Source organism: Poeciliopsis prolifica, unplaced genomic scaffold (assembly GCF_027474105.1).
Source record: "Poeciliopsis prolifica strain line A6 unplaced genomic scaffold, Auburn_PproV2 SCAFFOLD025, whole genome shotgun sequence".
NCBI classification, from domain to species: domain Eukaryota; kingdom Metazoa; phylum Chordata; class Actinopteri; order Cyprinodontiformes; family Poeciliidae; genus Poeciliopsis; species Poeciliopsis prolifica.
Genome location: NW_026562400.1, coordinates 737,252 through 758,494, shown reverse-complemented (window position 1 = coordinate 758,494; position 21,243 = coordinate 737,252). Strand labels below are relative to the sequence as shown.

Sequence of the window (21,243 nt, the reverse complement as noted above, 5' to 3'; positions counted from 1 at the left end):
AAAAAGTGTGATAGAAATGGGTGAAGCCTTAAGAAGATTGTGAAGAAAATGATTCCAATTTTAAAAGAAATTATCATTACAAAAGCCATAATCATAAAAGCAGACAGATACAATCAACTACACACAGGACAAACTTTATGGGGAAAAGGTTTTTTTATTTATTTTTTATGAAAAGTCACATACAAAAGGAATAATCCATGAGAGGCAGCTATAAAAATGTTTACTTGTACATCATATTACACTGTTCATCTCTGCTCAGTTTAAACCTACAGGAATGCTGCAACACGTTCAGACCTCCGCCTCCGAAAGCTCTGGATTTACAACAGATGCTGAACACCGAAGAGGCCAAAACTCACTCAACATCTGCTTCACATCGACAGTTTATAAAAACACACACACACACACATGCGCCCGCACACACACACGCCTGTGTTACTCCATTTGGATGCATAGTTTTGTGCACAGTTCCTTCAGGGCTTATTTTGCTTTTATTTTATTTCACTTTAGGCACCAGAAGAGAAACACAAAACCTGTTTCACCATCTGAAGGAAAGAACTTTAACTAATTCATACTGGCAGCTGCACAAAAAAACAACAAAGAAAATCTGACATCTGAATCCAAAATAAGATTTCAAGGAACAATAATGGAGAGCTGCGTCATGAAACCTTGAACTGGCAGCAGACGTTTGAGTTGATTGAGTTTAAAATAAACCTTTTTACTCTGATTGTCCTCATCTCCACGTAGATCTACATTCATCAGGCAGCACAATGAAACCAGGTGGTAAATAATGGATGCGGGTTAAACTAATCACCCACTTTTGTTTTGATAGCAAAGAAACTTTAAAAAGTCATGTGCAGAAAACAATTGTTCTGATAAATGTCTCCTATTTGTTTGTCTTTATCTCACCTTCAGGACGACAGATTTACCGTCTGCTTTAATGCAGGTGAAACAAACGACCACAGACCAGATAACAGTTGAATTTACAGCTGTGAAAAGACCTTTGAGTGATCAATAAATAAACTCTGAAGGGTTGATTGGAGATTAGGGCGGCAGAAAGCAGCCTCGCTTCTTTCAGTTCTTTTATCTTGATTGTATCTGCAAACTTTGATGAGAGCAAAACAAAAAGAAAACGTAACAAATGTGGATTTTTAAAGTGTAAGATTATAGTGTGAGAATACTCAAGCGTTCTTTAGAACTGGACCAACTTCTACACTTCAATATACAAGATAAAGATGATAAAAATAATAAAAACTTTACCTATATGTGGTCATTATGTTCATTGGAACCATAAATAAAGGGATTGTAAATGAATTTATCAAATACTGGAAGTTGCATAAAATGAAAAAAATTGTTTGACTTAACATCAACATAGGTTTGCTTTGAATGACATGTTTTCTTGTCTTTCCCATTTTAAAACGCTAAAGCTAAAAAAAAAGAGCTCTGGTGTCACATTGTATTTATACCTCCTGGAAACAGGAAGTCATAAATTCTAATTTCAAGGGTTCCACATACAAACAATAAAGCGTAATTGTGGTTATTTTAGTAACATTTTTAGAAGTATAAATAATTATCTCAACTGATTTTCTTAAATCAGTTGATCTCAGGTTATATGACTTTTTCTGAAAATCTGCTATAAAGCAAAATAATTTTAAGTCTTTTCACATATATTTACCAGAAGAGCCAACAACTCTCACCAGGACTGAAAAGCACAATTTAAAAGGTAAATTTGATCCAAAAATTTGAATATTTCTGAAGGTCACATGATTGGCTTCATGTTGTACAGAATTAATTTATCTTTAGACTGGATATAGAATCTAAAACTGTTAAAAGTTTGTGTGAAAGGTTCTAAATGTATTTATTTATTTTCAGAATTGTATCTGGTTCAGCCTCACGTTTTTCTAATTTTTCACATTTAAACACGTTTATCTCAGCATGTTCTTTCTCTTCTCTCTTGGCACCACCTTGAGGCTGGATGATAAATGTGCTAAAACTAAAACGGAGGTTTGCGTCATTAAGCATTTAGCAGACTAATAAGTTCATCTTCAACTGCAAATAAATATTAAACTAGGCTCGCTACCATTTTGTTTCAATGAATAGAAATTTCAAAGCAGCTTGAAGATGAAATTTGTACGTAAAAAGGTGAGTTCTAGGACAGAAAAGTGGAGTAACCAGCATGTCAACAGCACAACCAACAACCATCAAATCACCTCAATGAACTTCTTTAAGTGAGTAGAAAAATAATCTTATTTAAAAATGTACCAGTAATTTTACAAGGTGGAAAAAGTGTTTTACCCTCCAATATTACAAAAGTTCTGTTTCAAATTGATTGTTTTGTCCTATATGAAGACTGAATCCTCTTTTAGTGCAACAAGAAGGTAGAAAAGAGAAATTAAAAGCTTATTTTTGAGTTTTTATAGATACTTCAATACCTGGAAATTTAAAAATCTAAGTTTGTCCATGTTTATTTACAAAAAACTGCAAAGATCCTTGGAAAGACTTTTAGTATGTTGGACATTTTGAATATAAATTTCAAAGGAAAAACTTTCCGACCCAAAAAATCTCAAATAAAATGCTGTGAAAGAACAACTTAAGTCATGTTCAAGGCCTTAATGTTTTCTGAGATTTCAAGTGTAGCAGTTGTAATTCTTCCACTCTGGCCGCCAGCCACTGAAAGTTTCTCACATCATTTGATGGTGGTGTTGCTTCAGAGAAAACACTCTTTGACCCTCAAAGTTGCATTTCGCAAACAGCAAAGCACAGCGACCCAGAAGCCTCTTACAAATTGAATAACTACATCACACATACTGTGCTTTTTATCTTCCTCAAACTTCTGAAGCACAACTTCTTTGAAAAAAGGAGCACAACACAATGAACCTCCAACCTTGAATGTGTCTGAATTTCTCCCAACACTGGTGAACACATGGGAGAGGAGCTGCTGCATTCACACAACATCCCATTTAAACCCTTTTTGTTGGATTAGATGTTCTGTAACTAAACCTGCTGTCAAAGCCTGCTGCACAGAGCCGTTTAGACCTTCATCTCCTTATCAGTGTTTTTCGAAGTGGGGCCACCGAGTCAAGTTGTTTTGCTCATTAAGCTAGCCGAGCGAGTTAGCGGGACATAGAAAAGTTTCTGACAAGAAAAAGACAGAAGTAAACATCCAGCAGCAAAAACCTAAGAACTGTGGGAATGAAACTAAATTATTAGCTATTATTAGATGAGCCCTGATAAAATGTTGCAGAACATAATTCAAACTCAACTAAAATACACAAATAATACTAAAAAAAAAAAACTCCAATATGACCAAATTAAAGCAAAGACTGTTATTTATATTTTAGTTGTAACAGAATTAATATTTGGTAATTATAATGTTTTGTCCCTTTTAAAATGAACCCTGTTGTTTGGCTACTCATAAACTGGAGTTTCTTTGGTTTTATTCCTCCTTTTCATAAAATAACCACTGAAGAAGCAGAAATAAGCAAAGCTTTCTTGTTTATGTCTGGACTTAAATTGGAAAGATTTTGGGACTTCAAATATCATCATTTACAGCTGGATTATTAATCAAATTTTTGTTTTGTGAAGATTTTATTTTTGGAAAATCGTAATGTTTTTTCTTTACCACTTCTTGAGTTGTCATAGTTCATAGTGATGTCAGAGCGCCCACAGCAGCCATTTTACCTGACAAGCGTCTTTTACAGCGTCTATTCATCTGAACTTTGAACTCTGGTCAACTCTATGACAATATTAGGGCCAGGCCACAATTTTTTAATGACTTCATTATATGAATAAAGTCATAACATTCCAAAGATTACAGCCATAACATAAGGAGAATATTGTAGTAATCGTATCAGAACTCCAACACAAAAAATAACAAAAATTAAAATGAATCTAGTGAAATCATATTTTTTGTATTGGATTCACTTAATAAAAACAATTCATCTTTTACATATCATCATCAAATTATTATCAGTAACAGGACTTTGAAACGATTGTTCAAAGAACCGAGTATTTCCAAGAGAGAACTGCACTGACTGACGTCACATCAGATCTCCATCCTTATCAAGACTTTTTTTCTCACTATAATTACTTCTTTTCTTGCAACTTTAAGATGTTATGTCTACTAAAAATGTTTTTTTTGTGTCAATATTGCAACAATATTCTCATAATTCAACAATAAATGATAGTCCTAATACTCTGTATTACAACTCATAGAAGAGATGATTGAAATAAAAGTCACTTTTTTGAATTATTATTATTTTTTCTTGGAAACAAAGTGAGAAAAAATTAAAATTGAAAATCTGATCTGGTATGAATGAAATGATTTTATTTTGAAGCCATATTGCCCTGAGTAAATATCCCTGACAGGACCATAATAGTGAATAGAACCTGAATGTTGTGTGAATGCATCATTTCCTGACCCATAAGCAAAGTAGGACTGTGTGGTCAGTTAAGTGGCTCCCCCTAGTGGTGCTGAGGCAGCGGGTCATGGCTGTGGCTCCTCTGTATGTAGGCTATTGCGTCCCTGTACGTGAGGCCCAGCTGTGGCCGGTCGTACATCTCACTCAGAGCCTGAAACTTCGGCCCCCACCGTGACAGCCTGTCACACACAAAACCTCCTTCATCCTCCTCCTCCTCTACCTCTTCCTTCTTGTCCCCAGCAGCCATTCTTCTGCAGGAAACGGCGGACCCCAGAGAGCTGAGGCTTCCTGCTGAGGACCCGGAGCCCTCCACGCACCAGACGTGGTAGGCGTCGGCTGGAAACGCGCCGCTGTCGTTGTCCGCCTCCCAGATGATTCGCTCCACGTAGCTTTTGAAGTCCACATGCGAGCGCGCTGCGGGCGGAGCGTCGACGCAGCTGCCCGTGTCACTCATCTCTGTGTCCCTGCCTGCATGAGAGGAATAGTTGGCGTAGGTGGCGTCACTGCTGTAGCCGGCGCCGGCTGTGTGCTGATGGTGGTGATGGTAATGGTGGTGGTGGTGCGGGATGCTGAGGTAGGGGGCGCCGGAGCTGCAGGAGGAGCCGGATGGATGCACCTCCTCCTGGGAGCCGGGGGAGGACTTGATGAGCGGGGCAGTGGTGCAGGAGGACGACTGGGACAAGCTGGAGCACAGAGGACGCTTCAGCTCTGTGATGTCGTATGCATTCTGAAGGGAAGAAACCAGAAGCATGTAGTCCATGAATTAAAGATCTCATTATAGTCAGGACTCTGCTGAAGACAGGAGCTTTTTCCTGGATGTGTTCTTGAACAGGTTAGGATAGGTCTATGGGTTATACAAAACAACAAAACATGTTCATTGCACAAAATCCTTCTTTAATGACAAGGTCTCAGTTTGTTCACTTCTGAGCTTCTTTCAGAATGAGATGCTTTTGGGCCTTATTTAGATTATTTAAATCCAAATAAGCTGCTGTTGGCCACACCCTCCACCTCAGTGTTCACAAGTGGAAAAGGCTGCAAACAGATGCACAATTATACCGTACATCCTTGGAAAGTATTAGTAGCGTCTCATGCACAACCAAGAATGCAGCAAGTGATTTCTGGATAGTAAATCAACAACACTTTCGTTCTTTCCGGCAGCCAGCGGTAAAACCAGCTGAGATGTTTGAGAAACTTTAAACGGTGTCTGTTTCCATGTAGATCCTTGTCAAGCTTCTGTCTCACAGATCTCTCCTCTCAGGCGCCTCCTTCACTAGCAGCAGCAATTATTAAGCTCATTATGAGCCACTTCTGAGAACAACACTGGTAAAAACATTATTAAAGCATTTATAAAGGAAAGATCTTGTGATGACGTCCAGATGATCAGAAAGAGCAGGAGCTTCTTAAAGAGACAGATGCCCAATTTCAAGGGGTCAAATTTCTTTTTATTGTATGAAGCATTTCTAAAACAACTGAAGGTAATAAAGTTTCTTGATTGTGCTTGTAAAGCACAAAAAAACTCCTTCAATTTGTCATTATTTTTATATTTTTACTTTCACTTATTCACATTTCCCTACATCTGTGTGCAAGAGAACAGATTCAGGCCAGAGAATGAACTGCTGATTCCTGGATAAACTTGTTCTCTGTTGAGATGTTCTGACTGTGAGCAGGTGAGTGTAAACTTTAAAGCAGAAGGTTGAACATGTTTAGCATTGTGTGTGACGAGGTACCTGGTCCTGCTCTCCTCCTCCCTCCTCGTTATAGTTCAGGATGTTTTCTCTGATGTCTTCCCAGCTCTGGTGTTCAGCAGGGATGTGGTAAACTCCTCGCTTCCTGAACTTGTTTCGGCTGCCTTTCTGATTCCAAACGGTCACCGCCACCAACACCACTGAACACACACACGCAAACACACCCACACACACACACAGGTACAGGAGGTAGAAGAAATTAATAGAGGATATTGTCAAAAGAAAACATATTCAAACTTAAAGCATTGCAGTTTGACAAACAACCAGAAATTTTCTTTAGCGCTGCAATATGCAACTTTTATAAAAATAAAAATTATTTATTAAAAATATTTGTTCCATATTTGTTGAAATTGTCACCCCGTCCTGACAATATAATATGAGACAGATAATCTGTGAAAAGATCAAGCTCCTTCATCTCTCCTTCAGTGCTACTATTGTCTGCAAAAATACACCAATCAGAGCCAGGAGGAGGGTCTTAGTGCTATCAATCATTCACATGTATGCAACGTAGTCTGCCACGAACGCTAAGGCTAGTTAGCATAGCCATCGATGACAGCTGATGAACAGTTTCTAATTGTTTTAATTGTTTCTCCACTATTAGAACATTTAGCAATGAGTACATTAAGTTGATGGACAGCGCTAAGCCCCTCCTCCTGGCTCTGATTGGTTGTTTATGGTTAGGATCGGTGGATTTCTTCAAGATTTCTGTCGCAAGATGGTGAAAGTTTTAACAAAACACAAAAGTTAAACACTGCAGGAGTGTGATATTGGCGAAAAGCTCAACTCACATAAAGCAACGCAAAAGATTTACTTTAACAATCACTTGTTCTTACCAATAAAGACAAGCAGGCACATGCTGATGGCGAGGATGGAGCTGGGGCTGAGAGCAGCCATCCTCTGACCTTTGACCTGCCCCAGCTCACAGCGTTGACCTCTAAATCCCTCCTGACAGCGGCACTGGTAGCTGTCAGCTGACAGGGGATGGCATATGCCGCCATTACGACAGGAGGACGAGTCACAGGGTGACGGCACGCAGCGCTGGAGACCAGACTCGTCGGTAACAGTCACCTGAGGGCCCGGACACCTGCAACGGGTCAGAGTCCAGCAGAGATGACTGGATGAGCTCCAAATGGTACCAATACTCTAAAAATGCTTCATTAGACCTGAATATGTTCAACTCAGTTCACTTTATTCTGTGTGGGTTTTGCGTTCGTGCATTATTTACTTGCACTGGTGTTTTCTCCACAGGTCGATGCAACGCAGCGGGCTGCGACAGGGCTGGCTCCTGCATGCGTCGCTGGAGCAACCCGAGGTTACCCCCCGCCTCTCCAGCAGCGTCACCATGTCCCGGCTCTGGCCGTCCAGAGGGAGGATGTGGCCGTTAAAACGGACGTCCCGCAGGCAGCCTGCATGGAGAAAAAACAACATCTGATTGAAAAGACAAACTCACAGGTTATTTGAGGTATCAGACCAAAGTTTTGATGACTTTTTAACGCATTACCATCCAGAACAAAACGTTGATCAAGGTGTAAACAGAATAGCACGTAAAATCATGAAAGTCTGTCAAAAAACACTTAATGTTTGAAAATCAAACTGTTATCAGAATGTAGTTCTGCTGCTTTCCAAACCAAAATAAAACCATTTCTCATTTGTTCAATATGCTTAATAAGGTCTGAATATTAGAACAGTATAAATTGGGGCTTTTTTTGTCCTTTAACAAGTATTGCAGTTATTGTGCCTTGCAAAAGTATTCCTTCTGTTTATCACCTGTTTTCTTAAGAATTTTATATGATGGACCACTATGAAGTAAAGCACAAATTTTAAGTAGACAGAAAATTTTATATGTTTACAGCATTTTTTGAAAAGAAAAATTTGAAGTGTGTCTTGCATTTGCATTCAGAGTCCAAAACGTACATGTTTCAGCTAAAAAACTATTTACAGCTCAGAGGTTCGTCCTGATTCTTTGGACTCATAAGTGAAAAACTCACATATTGTGAATTCACAATACCTGAAAACTTTGGCAAAGCACAGAATTATTAAATGTTTGCTAAATAATCTAATTTTATGCCTATACTCTGTAAATGAAATACCAAATCCAAAGAGTCCTACAACATGTAAAGCTAATTATTTAACTTGCATTGTTTTTTTTTTTTTTCCAGTTTAGGTTAAATAAAATCCTTTTGACAGATGAATACTGATGAGAGCAAGATCTCACCCTGGAAGTCAGCCTTGTCTCCAGCATTCAGTCTGTTGCCAACCATCAGGCTGGCCGGATGAACCACAATCTCCCTGCGGCTCCCCAGCTGCGCCTGAACCTCCCGGGAGCCCCCCCCCTGCTCCAGTCGCAGGGTAAACCTGTTGTCGTGTCGACTGAGGCTGACCAGGACCCACTGTCCGACGTCCACTCTGTGACCGGGGAGCTGGAGAGACTGAGCGCCGTCTCCCAGGTTGGCACGCACTGAGACGTGACCGTCACTGATCTGAAAAGTTGAAAACAGAAAATAGATGGATGGATATATTAAGAGTACATTAACATTTCATTGCAATTGCAGTAATTGCACACTGAATAATTCACAAGAACTAGTCTTTAATTTATTTACAATTATTAAGTTTGCGGAAAATTGAGAAATCCTTTACTTTTACAAAATTAGTGCTACACTAGTTCTTTAATATCCTGTACAATTCTGATTTAGCAGCAGGATAACATGTTCAACCACTTGCCTGTGGTGGTGCTGCACCAAGAAGTACTGAAGAAACAACAGAAAAATGCATAAGCTTACAGCAGAGGTGTAAGCGTTTGACACACAGCTACTTCCGCAAACTACAACTATTCAGGATGAATCGCATTATTATGGAACGCTGGAAAAGACTATTGTTGTGATCAAGTTGTGCTAAAAGGAGTTAGCTAATCAGTAAAGCTTTAAAATCTAAGAAGCAAAATAGATTTTTTCAAAGAAGTTTCTGAAACATCCAAAGGTTAAATTGTAATACGAGCACTTTGCATCAATCTGATGATTAAATAATCTAAATAACAGATTAAAATCAACTAAGATCTTTGTTGTTGGCCTCATATGTCTATTTAGCATCAAATTACCTCAGTTAATCATTTTAATAGAGTTCCACCACCAGTTTTGACTCAATCTGATTTCAAATTATGTGAAAAACCTCTTGTAGGAAAAAGGGCCAATCCGTGATTTATGTGTCTACTATAAAAGGTATTAATGACACTAAAATCCAGAATGGGATTTCAGTAACTAGTAGTGGTTGTTTATGTTAGCATGGACAGGTCATTTAGCAGTAATGACCTGTCCATGGTCAGCGGAAAGTCAGACTGACCTCCAGAATGATGTACTCGTTGGAGTCCCGGGATGCCACGGAGAGCAGGGTCCCCGAGGTGGCTCTGGTCCGGAGAAGCATCTGGATGTTGGTGCGTCGGGAGCTGCCGCCCCCTCTGAGCTGAAAACGCATCACGCTGTCCGAGTCGAAGGAGAACTCCTGCACAGCTGAACAGTGAACCGAGGGCAAAGTTACAATAGCAGACTAACATCAATGAGATCACCAAACCTATAGCTAACTGGAATTACATCTATTCATACATCTAAAACATATTTTAATTATACATATAATATTCTTCATTTTTGTGTTATTGAATGTTTTTATTAGCCTTTCAAACTGCAGTGAAATAGATTTTTTTCCTCCTCCCAGAAACAGTTCATGTCAAGTGAAAGCACATTACAGTAATTCATTTTTAAATTCTACACCTAAAAATTAACCACAGCACAAAAAAACTAAAACTAGTTTTAGTATGAAAAACTAGTATAAACTAATAACTAGTATAACTAATAAAAACGAAACATTTAACTAATAAAATCTAGCAAACACTTTAAAAACAAACTAAAGCTCACTGAACAAAACAACAAGTCACAATTAAATAAAACTGAACACTAATGAATAAACAAGAAGTGTTAAAACTGCGCTGTATCCACAGGAGTTTTCACAACAAAGGGTCTCTCACCTCTCTCACACTTGTGTCCGCTGTATCCTGGACGACACTCACAGCTGAAGGAGCCCCAGTCGGCAAGGCAGGAGGCGTGAACGCCACAGGAAGGACCGGCCGCCGTCACACACACGCCGTCTGTCAGCTTGCATCCTGGCGCACTGTCGACGCTCTCGCCCGGACTCGCCAGGTCGTACACCTGAGACGAAACCAGAAAACTGACATTTCTTCTTTGCTCTGTAACGTTTCATCAAAAGCAGGACACTGAAACATAAAACGTGGCGTCTGAGGAGTTCCAGGCTGTATTCACGGCCAACATTAGATTGGATTTTGTTTTAATTCCGCTGTTTTGATCCCCTGAGTTTAGAATGCAATAAGACTTAATTCGACATGCACTAAATTTTCACACAAGCCCATTGTTTCAGTTGGCAGGCGCACTGTGGCAGCATTTTGTGGTGTGTCAGTCTGTGTTAACACATAAATGTAAGCTGAATTCCTCCAAAGGAATCTGGGAAATCGGCTTTGATTACACAGCAATGACAAGCGTGTTTTTTGAGTTCACTATTTCTCCCTTTTTGGGGGCTTAGAAAGCAGCTTTGTATTGCCACAAGATCTTAGGAAATGAAAGTGAGGCAGAGATGTGAAGTTTCTAAAATTCAAAAGGTTTCCCGTTTCCAGAAGCAAGGATGTCACAACATCCCGTCATAATGTTCTGAGGAATCTTTACATCTTTGTGCCAGAGAAACACAATATTACTTGTTCAAAATACACCTAAAATTGGCATAAATGGTTCATAAATGTGTAGTTTTAAATACTTGAGAAGTATTTGGCTTAAAAATAAACGTTTGTTGGACATCTAGAATTTACGTCAGACTTTTTAGGTGTCTAAATGTAGATGTGTTTGAGCAAAGACATGCTAGCTCATAACAACAGCGACATCACCCAGTTTACAACTCTGGACCTTTAGATTACCATCCTAAAACTTACCCAACTGAGCTATGCTTAAGAATCCGTTCAAGTTGAATTAATATAAACTGTAAGTCCAGGACATGTTATTTTTTAAAATTACACTCTGTTCCTTTTCCAAAGCTGTACTTCCATCCACTGGTTCAGTGTGAATATGTAAATATCTCATCAGCACATTCACCATAAGGAGTTGATATTATCACTGCACAATCAAACCTGAAAAATTAAGAAATAGTTCTTAATCCTAAATCTAATGAAGGATACATTTTTTCAGATTTAGATTTCTTTAAAGGTTAAAATGTGCTCAATTTTTGTAAAAAGTGAATTTCAATTGAAGTTAATTAATCATTTCAAATGGAGTGATGGGTTCTCACCATTACGAAAGCACAGATGGGCCGTGGACCGGTTTTATCAACTCGAGTACCTAATAAAATTGTAATTAATGTAGGAAAAGTGCTGATTTGAATCATGTTTATGAGAATATTAAAGAACATTCATCATGCGTGACCTTTAATTAAAGACAGCTCATTTTGCTGGTTGGGGCATCTCTGGATTGGAGGAGGGGAACATCATAAATCAATTTAGATTTAACTTTTCTTCTTGGTACATTTAGAAAACCTTCATCTTAGCAAATAATACATGTAAGAATTTAATACACTGCCAGAAATTATTTAGTCTTTGGCAGTTAAATCCATATAACGTCCTAATTTGCTAAAACTACAACAATAAATTTTCTGCTTTTACTTTATGTCTGTAGAGCTTTAAATTCAAAAGCAGTAATTATGAAAAGCCAATGCTGGCAGCTAAATCTCAAATGGTTGTTTTTGCCACTTAAGTTCAACTTGAATTCAAATGTCCCTCTTCATCTCTGCAGTAAACTATGAGTAAATCATAGTAAATTAGTTAAGATAGATCTAACATTTCTTGGCAGATGATTTCTTTGAAAAGACAAAAACTTCTGCAAAAAGAAATGCTGAAGTAGCACAAGACTTGATCTTATTTTCAGAGCTAATTGCAAGGCCACATGCTGTTGTTATGTTTTGTGTAATTTGAATTAAAAAAAATCACAATTTGTAATCATGACACTTTTCTGCCGTCTTTCACATACAGAAAAAAGTGCAGTAACAGGGAAAATTTTGTCTTAACCTCTTAACACATTTCAGATGCAGCCTCAAAACACAAGGGATTGTGGGAAAAAATAACAGCGCCGACGCTAACATCTTGAACTTCCACATTTCTCATTTTAAAGCTGACTGAACGCTTTCCTGGGGAAAATTCTGGGATTTGTGGGAGCTTGTTGAGGCTTTTCCTTCAGCAGCAGAGGAACCGCAGCAGCTTGCAGGGAAACGAGAGCCTCTATTCATTCATTTTACCTTTTGGATTGTGATGTTGTTATATTGGCCTTGGCTGATGAGCCGAGCTCAGACCACCATCTGTCGGACCGCCAACCCCACGGCGCGCGAGCACAAACACACAGGAGCCGGTGGGAGTGAATCCATGCATGCACAAACAGATTGATGCACACTGCAGCTGCATTTCAAGGCAAGAATCACATCCAGGAAAAGCTAATGATTCTTAGGATGAAAACACAAACATATTGTGTTTCCTTCACTTCTTTATTGACTCATTTCCATTTGGAGGAGAATGATGGGTAATCCTATTCATTAGTTTCTGACCGTTAAACATAACCTGAGGTTATTCAAATTTAAACTGCTCCAGCATAAACAGATTTTTTTTGCGCTCACCACATAAATATTTAAAGTCCACACTGAAACATGCAGAGCTGTGTTACCTGGCTGTCCACCACCAGGTTTCGAATGCATCCAGTAAAACTTCGGTAACGGCGGTAGGGAGACATTTCCTTCACTCCTCCCAACTGAAGAGGCTGGTAGACATTTAAATACCTGACAGGAAGCACACATTAAAGAAATATAACAGCAAAAGGAGCCAAAAAAAAAAAAAAGCCAAAAAAACATATGCTAAAGATGGTTGGGTGCTCTTGGAATGTTTTCAGACCCAAATGTACAGATGAAAGTCCAAAAACTTTCAAAATGTAAATTTACTATGATAAATAGTTAATTACGCAATTATTAACCACCACTATTCTGCAGATGGTGGAGATTTCTTTCCACTATCTCCAGGTTATTTCATACCGCTGGTTCCCGGGCGTTTCTCCTGCTGCTCTGCAGTCGGACTCATCGATCTCTCGGGTCTCCCCTCCAACACCTTCCATCTCATTCACAGGGACCCCACCACACTGGTCTAGGACCAGCTGGACAAGCTGAACAGAGAGAAAAAGGGACATAAACAGTCACTGGTGTTTGATTAGAAATCTGGTGCTACTCATCAAATACTGTTGATTTACTGATTGATCATCTGCAACTGAGACATTTTAACAAGATTTTAAAAAGGCAACTTTTTAAAGTTATATTTTCACCATGTTATTTATTTATAAATGTCAAAGTTTCAAAATAAATATTTTGTTGCCAAACTAAATATTTAGCTTGCTAAATAAATATTTCTCTCATGTCAAAGTTCATTCAACATAGGAGTTTTTTTCGGTACTCTAATCAATACCCGGTAAAACAGATACATTTATATGTACAGTCATGATATTGTTTTTTTATCACCATCCATCTGTTTTTCTGCTTACCTTCCCGTCGCTGATTATGTCCAGGCGATGCCAGCGCCGGTCGTTGATCGTAGCTTTAGGTGGGAGCTGAAGGGTCAGCGTTCCCGATCCGTGGTTTATACTCAGAACTGGAACTCCGTTCCTTAACTCTGGATGAAGTGGCGGAAAAAAATGGATTCTGATTACAAACTTTTATTTTGTGGTCGAACATCAGAAGAATAACCTACAAAATTGTCAGAACCCATAGAGTTAAATCCTGAAACAGGTAGAGAAAGCACAGATATTGCTCCTTTTAAAATCAGCCAGAAAATTCTCAGTGATTCATCACTATGAATAAAAGCGTCCTGTACAGTGAGTTTGTATTAATTTATCGTCACATCAAACCGAGCACAAAAGATGCACAAAGGATGACTTTATTTGTTGGGTCTTAAAAGTTGACGCATGCCATCAATACTATTGCTGTGTAAGCTGCTGAATCCCATCAACGGCAGCAGAAATCCCCTCAGTCAATCACCTTCTGTCCCAATCAGATGTGTGTATCCATGCCAAAGTGTGTGTGCGCGTGTGTGTGCATGTGTGTGTGTGTGTGTGAGTTTGTGACCGGATCAGTCGTAATATTGAACATCTAAGTGAAAAACGGCTCAGAAACATCAATGCTGCCGTCATCTTTGATTTTTATTTCCCCAGATCCGCTCGGCAACAACCCGGGTTCGATAATTACATAACGTTAATGCCACAAGCTTATGCAAGGAGCGCTTGAAAGGCCATCGGCGGGCTAATCCATTAACACCACATAAGAACCGCTGGGAGCTGACATTAGAGTTTATGAAGCGTTTCCTCCGCTGAGATGCTGTTCTACAGCAGCAGATTGATGAACGCTTTGTGTTTGTTGAAAAGGACGCGCTGATGAAGCTTCCCCACTGGCGGTGTTAGATCACACTGTGTCTTAGAGAGCTTAGAAGTTAAAATAATGTTTTGACTTTAATCAAACGAGTGTCACATTTCAAATTGAAGTCTCAAAGCAGCAAGCGGGGGAGTTGGAGACAGAATACCTAGAATCTCCGAGAAGCATCAGAGTCAGAGAAAATATAAAAATATAGAGAAAAATCATCAGTATTAATGCTCTTCCTCATCTTTTATTGGCTTGCTAAACTTTTAGGTTTCTAGCTTTAGTTCTGACTCCAAATCTATGGATGAATATGATCGATGTTTAAATGAATTTGTAAAGGATCCACAAACCTTCCATATGAATAACAAGGTTCTTATGATGAAGAAAGTAAGTACATGTAGTAAGTCAAAATATGTTTTATTTTCTATTTTCTAGTAGGCTACATATCAGTCTCACATCAGATAACAGCTACATTGTCAAAGCTAATTTTGCTAATTGAGCAGTAAGTTTTACAGCAAATATCACTGATATTTATCTTCATATTTCGCAGAGGTGGGTTAGTAATAGTTGTAATCTACTTACGATATTTGTAAGTGAGATGGGAACAAGGTTAGAGGTCGTTCTAAGCTTGTGGCTTGTTGTCAGAGCAACTGCCTACCAAAATGGTTGTCAGCTACAAAGTTCAGGTAAGTGTGTCGTCACGTGTGTATTGTGACACTAAGGGCGAATCCCTTCAGTTTGAGTGAATGTCTGCTTTCTTTTTAAAGTCCAGATTGTTTTAGTGACATAAACACATTAAACTCACCGACGGCGATGAAGTCCTCCGGCTCCCCAGGCTGGACGAGGCCAAGCGGCCCGTTGTAGAGCAGCAGCCCATTCGCCGACTCAGACAGGAACTCCAGGGATATCTGGCTCTGGAAGCAAGGCTTGATGGGAGGAAACCAGGCGTAACCCTGACCTCCAAAGCTGTGTTTAGTCTGCTGACACTCTGGCCCGTCAAACATGGGCGGACATTTGCATCTGAAGGGAAGCAGAAGTAGATAGGTTATGGAGATAATCAATATGTTCTATAAAAACAGTTATAAGATTCATAAATAGATGTGTCTCCATTCTGTAAGTACTTCTCCAAAATTAAATAAGGCATAAAACTCTAGTAACAAATGTAGTATTGTCTGTCTAAAATTGAAGGTCTTGGGTAAATTTCAGTAAAATTATGTCAGTGTTTGTTCTCACTTTAAATACCCCCAAAAAAAAAAGAAAAGTGAAACTAAGAGAAATTAATGGAGGACTGTTTCACTACTTTGTAAGAATATTTGCATTTAACGCATAAAATGATGGTAACAAAAGTAACATTTTCAAACGTTCAGTTTTCATTGCTGTTCGTTCTTATTTTAAAGGCGCCAAACAAACTAACAAACATTAAAAGTGAAGCTAGAAAAAAAAGCGTTCAAAATAAATGTAAATTTCTGAGGTCCCCGGGGCAGTTTTCTTTTGTGGCTCGTCATATTAAAGAGAAAAAGAAAAACAGAAAAAAACGTAAACAAGAACAGAAACCATTAAATCCTCTAAAAGGAGTTTTCTTGGTTTTAAGTGAAATCAACTTGAAAGTTTCTTTTCCAGAGTTATAAACCTTTGCAAGAGAAACCAGCTGTCGAGATTCAGCAGCTGCAATATTTCAGCTCTAATCTAAACTAATATAGTTATGTGACAATTCAAAGTCAGCTGCAGTCGAAGCAGCTGAAAAACTGAGCCTCAGAGTGTTATTACTGCAGATGGAAACCGCTGGCTCGCTTCTTAAATCTTTTAACATGTTTGACAGATTTTGCCTGAGTTCTTCAGTTAACAAATGGGAAATTTCTACTAGCTTCAAACCGTGACGATAACAGTTTGAGACACCTGTTAGCTGCCCAGGACAGACATGCTTAAAATCAGGAGAACTGCAGAGAAAATAAACGAGGCCAATGTGCCGGAGATGCAATATTTAATTTTCATGGTGTAGGGTGCTGGGTTTATGAAAGAGGATTAGGCCCAGTGAAAAAAAAAGAAAAAAGAATTCATCCAGAATTCTAACATTTATTTAAAAATTATAATTTTTTTCTTCAAACTTTTGACATTAAACTCACAATTTTGACTTTTTGGCTTTAATCTTAAAATTATGACTTTTTCTCAGAATTTGGTCTGGATAAAATCTCAAAACTGTGATTTTTTTCCCCTCAAACTTCTGATTTTCATTTCAGATTTCTGACTTCCTGACTTTGATATCAAAATTATTACTTTTTCTCTGAATTTTATATTTAATCTCTGAATTTTAATCTCAAGATCGCCCTAAACACTTCCGCATGATTTATTATCTACTGGAGTAAATGTCAGTTCTAATAAAATCTCGGCCAATAAATTTATATGTAAAAGGTGAATTTTTGTCTTAAATTTTATACCGGTATCCCAGAGGGCCATCCTGGCAGGTGCCTCTGTTGAGACAGGGGTTGGTGGGATATTCAGAGCATGTCAGGTGGGTCGCCTCTCGCCCTCGGCAGCCACAGCGCGCGGTCGTGGAGGCCGACAGCGACACCAGAGAGACGTTACCGGAGCTCAGAGCTACAGGGACCTGGCTGAATGAAACCTCGCTGCTGCAGCCTCCATACTGACCGCAGTCTGTGGATGGACAGTCATCCACGCCCACCTGGCTGATGGACACGCCCAACATGGCCTCCAGCTGGGCAGGATGGAGAAATAAGGATGAAAACAGATGAAAAATATTTATATTTTTAATTGATTTCTGGAAATTTATTTGCTCTCAATGGGAGAAAAATTGGACAAAATGTAGGAATAAATATTTAAATTACCACAGTGGTTTGCAAAAGCATTTGTATCCCAAACAGTCTGACTTTAAAACACATAATTAAGAAAAAGCTCCAAGGTGTGACACTTTAAATACGTCCTAAAATGAAACTGAACACTCACAAAGTGACCTTTTCTGTAAACAACATACAAATAAAGAATAAATCTGAAATGAAGACAAATGGGATTTTAATGCAACACTAGAATAACAAGACAAAGAGACAATAATTTTGTTTGAACATAAATTAGAGTTTCAAAAAATAAGAGCATCTGACTTTGATCTCATGTCTAACTGCATCAACAGTTTTTGAATTTGATTCATTTCCAACAATATTATTTATGCACTTTGGTGCTTTTCTTGTCATTTCTTGTTTTCTTGTCGTTTTCTCTCTCTGTTGTCAAATTTACTCATTTTCTCTGCTTATCATTTGGACTCTTTTTCTCTTATTTTGTCTCCGAGTGTTTTTCCCCACCAATCAGAGTCCCTCAGGGTTTCTCTGAACTTATTTATGCTTTTTTGAGGTTTTTAAAGATCCATCTGATACGTTTATTCAAAGAGCTTGATGTACCTCATGCAGAGCTTCAACTTATGGCTCCAAAATGTCTATATAATCTTTTAACTTCATATTCTGTCTTTAGCTATTCGAAGTTAGACAAAATAATTTTCCTTCCAGCCTATCACAATTAAATACAGACTTTCTTCTTGGGTTCTTAGCTGGTTTTTATCATTATGTGTGCTTTGAACTGATTTTTACATGTTTTTTTTTATTGTTTTGGTGACCTTGTTTTGTTGTTGAATAGTCTTTTGAACCAGGCTGCATCAGTTTATTTAGGTCAGAAGATCCAAAATAGCTCCCATTGAAATAGTGGCTGTTATAGTAATGAGTTTGGATTTGCTAATATAATATAATGTTGAATTTATGCATAGAAAAACAACATATTTGGAACAATTGAATTGTTAAGTCCTAAGAACCAAGTATAAATAAAACCATCAGTATGAAATTAGTTTGCTCAAACTTTTCATATTCCCATCATTCCTCTAACATTAGGAATACAACTTTTGAAAACGTGAAACATTTCAGACTTTTTTCTTCCTAACATCATCATTTGTCTGTATGCAACCGATAAAGTGAACTAACTGAAATTAGTTGTACTTATGCATATTTTAAGTTTTTAAATTTTAATCTCAAAATTTGAAATTTCATTGGAATCTAGTATTCTGAACTGCAATTACTTTTTCCAAAAATATGTGTCATTAGATAATTTCCTGCTAACATACTTCTAGATAAAATCTGTTTGCAATAAAAATACAAACTCTTTCACTTTGAATTAAAACAAAACACAAAGTAATTTCATGGCCCTGTCTTTCAACTAAAGCCTTATTTTGGTTTAAGATATAAACATATGTTTTTTTTCTTGCTATTTTACGACCTTTTAATGGTTCCGTTAAGAACCATGAGCAGTGATGCAGCCCAGAGGAAGACATTTGCATGTGACCTTGCCCAGTCAACGTGTGCACACATGTTCTGTATGTTTTTTATGCATGGTACACTAACTGGCATGACGAGCTGCCTGTCGTGGTCGTAAACGTCAAATGCAGCTCCGCAGCTTTTAATGCATGTTAAATATTTATCTCCATGTTGTTTGCATGTGATTCTGTGGAACATTGGAATCTATTACAAAACTAAATCATTGCTCACACAACATTTTATTTTCATAACCACATATTTGTCCAAGTGTGAACACTTCAATATGCATTTAAACATCACTTTCAGTCTAAATAAATTCTCCACTCTCTTCTTTTTAATTTTAAGAGGAATTGAAAAGCAAACCTCGAACACAAAGTGGCTTTGTTAAGAGTTTTTGTTTGCCTCCATCTCAATTATCTAAAATAATGATTTATGTTTCTATTTCTGAAAAAAAAACTGTGTCTCATACAAGAATATTTAAAGATGTAGTTTTTAGGTGATTTTTGAGTCTTACCTTGGCTTTGTTTGCCGCCACGTATCCATGAAGCTTCTCCGCCTTGTAGTACGGTGAGCCGTGTGCAGCAAACCAGACATCCAGCGCTCTGTAACTCAGCTGGTTGGCTTTGCCTACAGAGAATATCTGGACGTTCTCTGGCAACGTCTGCAGGATTTCAGCCAACATTCGCCCCAAACGGAAAAACCGACTCCCTTGGCCTCCACTGCTACTCTGGAAGAATCCCTCCACTGTAAGATCTGGAAGAAGAGCAGATGTTCCTGCTTGTATTTTAAATGTTCTTCGGGAAGAAAAATGACAACACAGAAGAGGGAGGCCTTATTTTATATTAGCTGTTATTTTCTCTTTTCGGTGACCGTAAAGATCTAAAAATTGGTTAACTATGCTTAGAAAAATAACTATTTGAAGATTTTGAACATAAAAATGTACATCTCTCAATGGCCTTTAGTGGTAAAATATCTCTCTTTTGAACGCATCATGTTGTGGGAACTCACTGTTGAGGCGAACGGAGCCAGCTTGCTGCAGGGCCTCCTGGTGCAGCTCTGTGACATCCACCTGAGCGGTGGAGATGACATCAGGCCATGTGCTGTCGGACACACGGACCTGCAGGCGGTACGTGCCTGGAGGAGTTCCCTCCCTGATGCTGAGCTGACCTGAGCTCTGATTCAGACCGAACAACCTACAACAGGAAAAGATTTGTCATCATTAGATGTTTATTTGTCAAACATCATGAAAGTAATCATTATCTCAAGAAACTAAAGTAGACTAAAAGACAAAATGTAGATTTGTATTTTTATTTTGTGTCAGTGGTGGCCACACTTCTGCTAATAGCTAATGATTCATTTAGTGGTTTTGCTAACTTTAAAAACATTTAGCACTCTTAGCTTAATTTTTTCTGAATACCCTCTAAAGCATCAACTTAATTGGTTGTTTTGTAAACTTTTAGTTCATCTGTATTGACATTGTGGTTCTTGGCTGTAAAAATTCTTGCAGAACTAAAACTTATGACTGGGATTTTAGGGTTATCCCAACAAACTTTTTATTTAGCTGTACTCACTATTCTTTATTTTTTATTTTTTAATTATTATTAAAGCTGTATGACGTTCTGTCCAGAAAAAACAGCTGCACAAATAAATGAGGAATAATCCAACATTCATGCTACAAATGACTGAATGTAAACGTTTGTGAAACACATAAAGCTTATTTGCTTCTACAACAGTTTTGTTTGCAGAGATTGGAAGCTTAAGTCCTCATATCTTACATCTCCGCTGCTGCTTCTACTGAGTCCCTGTAAGACGACATTAATATTATTCAAGTGAAGCGACTTGAACTCTTTGAGCTTCTTATTTTGCTCCGAGTTTTATCTTTTCTATATGTAAATAACCATCAGCCTAAACCTAATCCATTCCGGGAAACAAATTGCTATCTGCTGGATGCGCAGATGATGGGATGTGATTCACGAGTAACTATGGTAATGCTGTCCCCAGTGGTTCCTTTGTTCTCGGCCGTCTCCTGTCGTCTCCCCTTGTAGGTATCTCGTTAGAAGAAAAGGTGGCGGGGAATGCAATCAGACTCTCCTTTCAATGCGTCCGCGTGAAGTCGCGCCTCATCAAACAAAATGAGCTCGCCCTCGCTGTGCTTCACTGGGAATTTTCAATACCGCTGGTTATGAAGTATTAATAGCACTGTTCCTGACAAGTCAGATCTCTTTTTCTATCTCTCTCCTCCCTTTTCAGTCTCTTCCACTCTTTGTTTCCTCCTTCAAACTGCCTGTA

General features: G+C 38.3%; 1 protein-coding gene across 1 annotated transcript in view; it reads right to left on the bottom strand.

The window, feature by feature from the left end:
* Window positions 1-144: 144 nt before the first annotated feature.
* si:dkey-22o22.2 (neural-cadherin) overlaps window positions 145-21,243 on the bottom strand; it is a 119,910-nt gene continuing 98,811 nt past the window's right edge. Inside the window, exons 21-34 of the mRNA XM_055047225.1 lie at window positions 19,963-20,147; window positions 19,469-19,707; window positions 17,083-17,360; window positions 15,453-15,667; window positions 13,780-13,907; window positions 13,280-13,407; window positions 12,919-13,030; window positions 10,179-10,359; window positions 9,500-9,666; window positions 8,379-8,643; window positions 7,389-7,569; window positions 6,997-7,247; window positions 6,146-6,303; window positions 145-5,145 (exon numbers count right to left, since the gene is read on the bottom strand). Coding sequence (XP_054903200.1) covers window positions 4,462-5,145; window positions 6,146-6,303; window positions 6,997-7,247; window positions 7,389-7,569; window positions 8,379-8,643; window positions 9,500-9,666; window positions 10,179-10,359; window positions 12,919-13,030; window positions 13,280-13,407; window positions 13,780-13,907; window positions 15,453-15,667; window positions 17,083-17,360; window positions 19,469-19,707; window positions 19,963-20,147 — 3,172 coding nt within the window. The 3' untranslated portion in view covers window positions 145-4,461. The remainder of the gene's footprint in view (window positions 5,146-6,145; window positions 6,304-6,996; window positions 7,248-7,388; window positions 7,570-8,378; window positions 8,644-9,499; window positions 9,667-10,178; window positions 10,360-12,918; window positions 13,031-13,279; window positions 13,408-13,779; window positions 13,908-15,452; window positions 15,668-17,082; window positions 17,361-19,468; window positions 19,708-19,962; window positions 20,148-21,243) is intronic.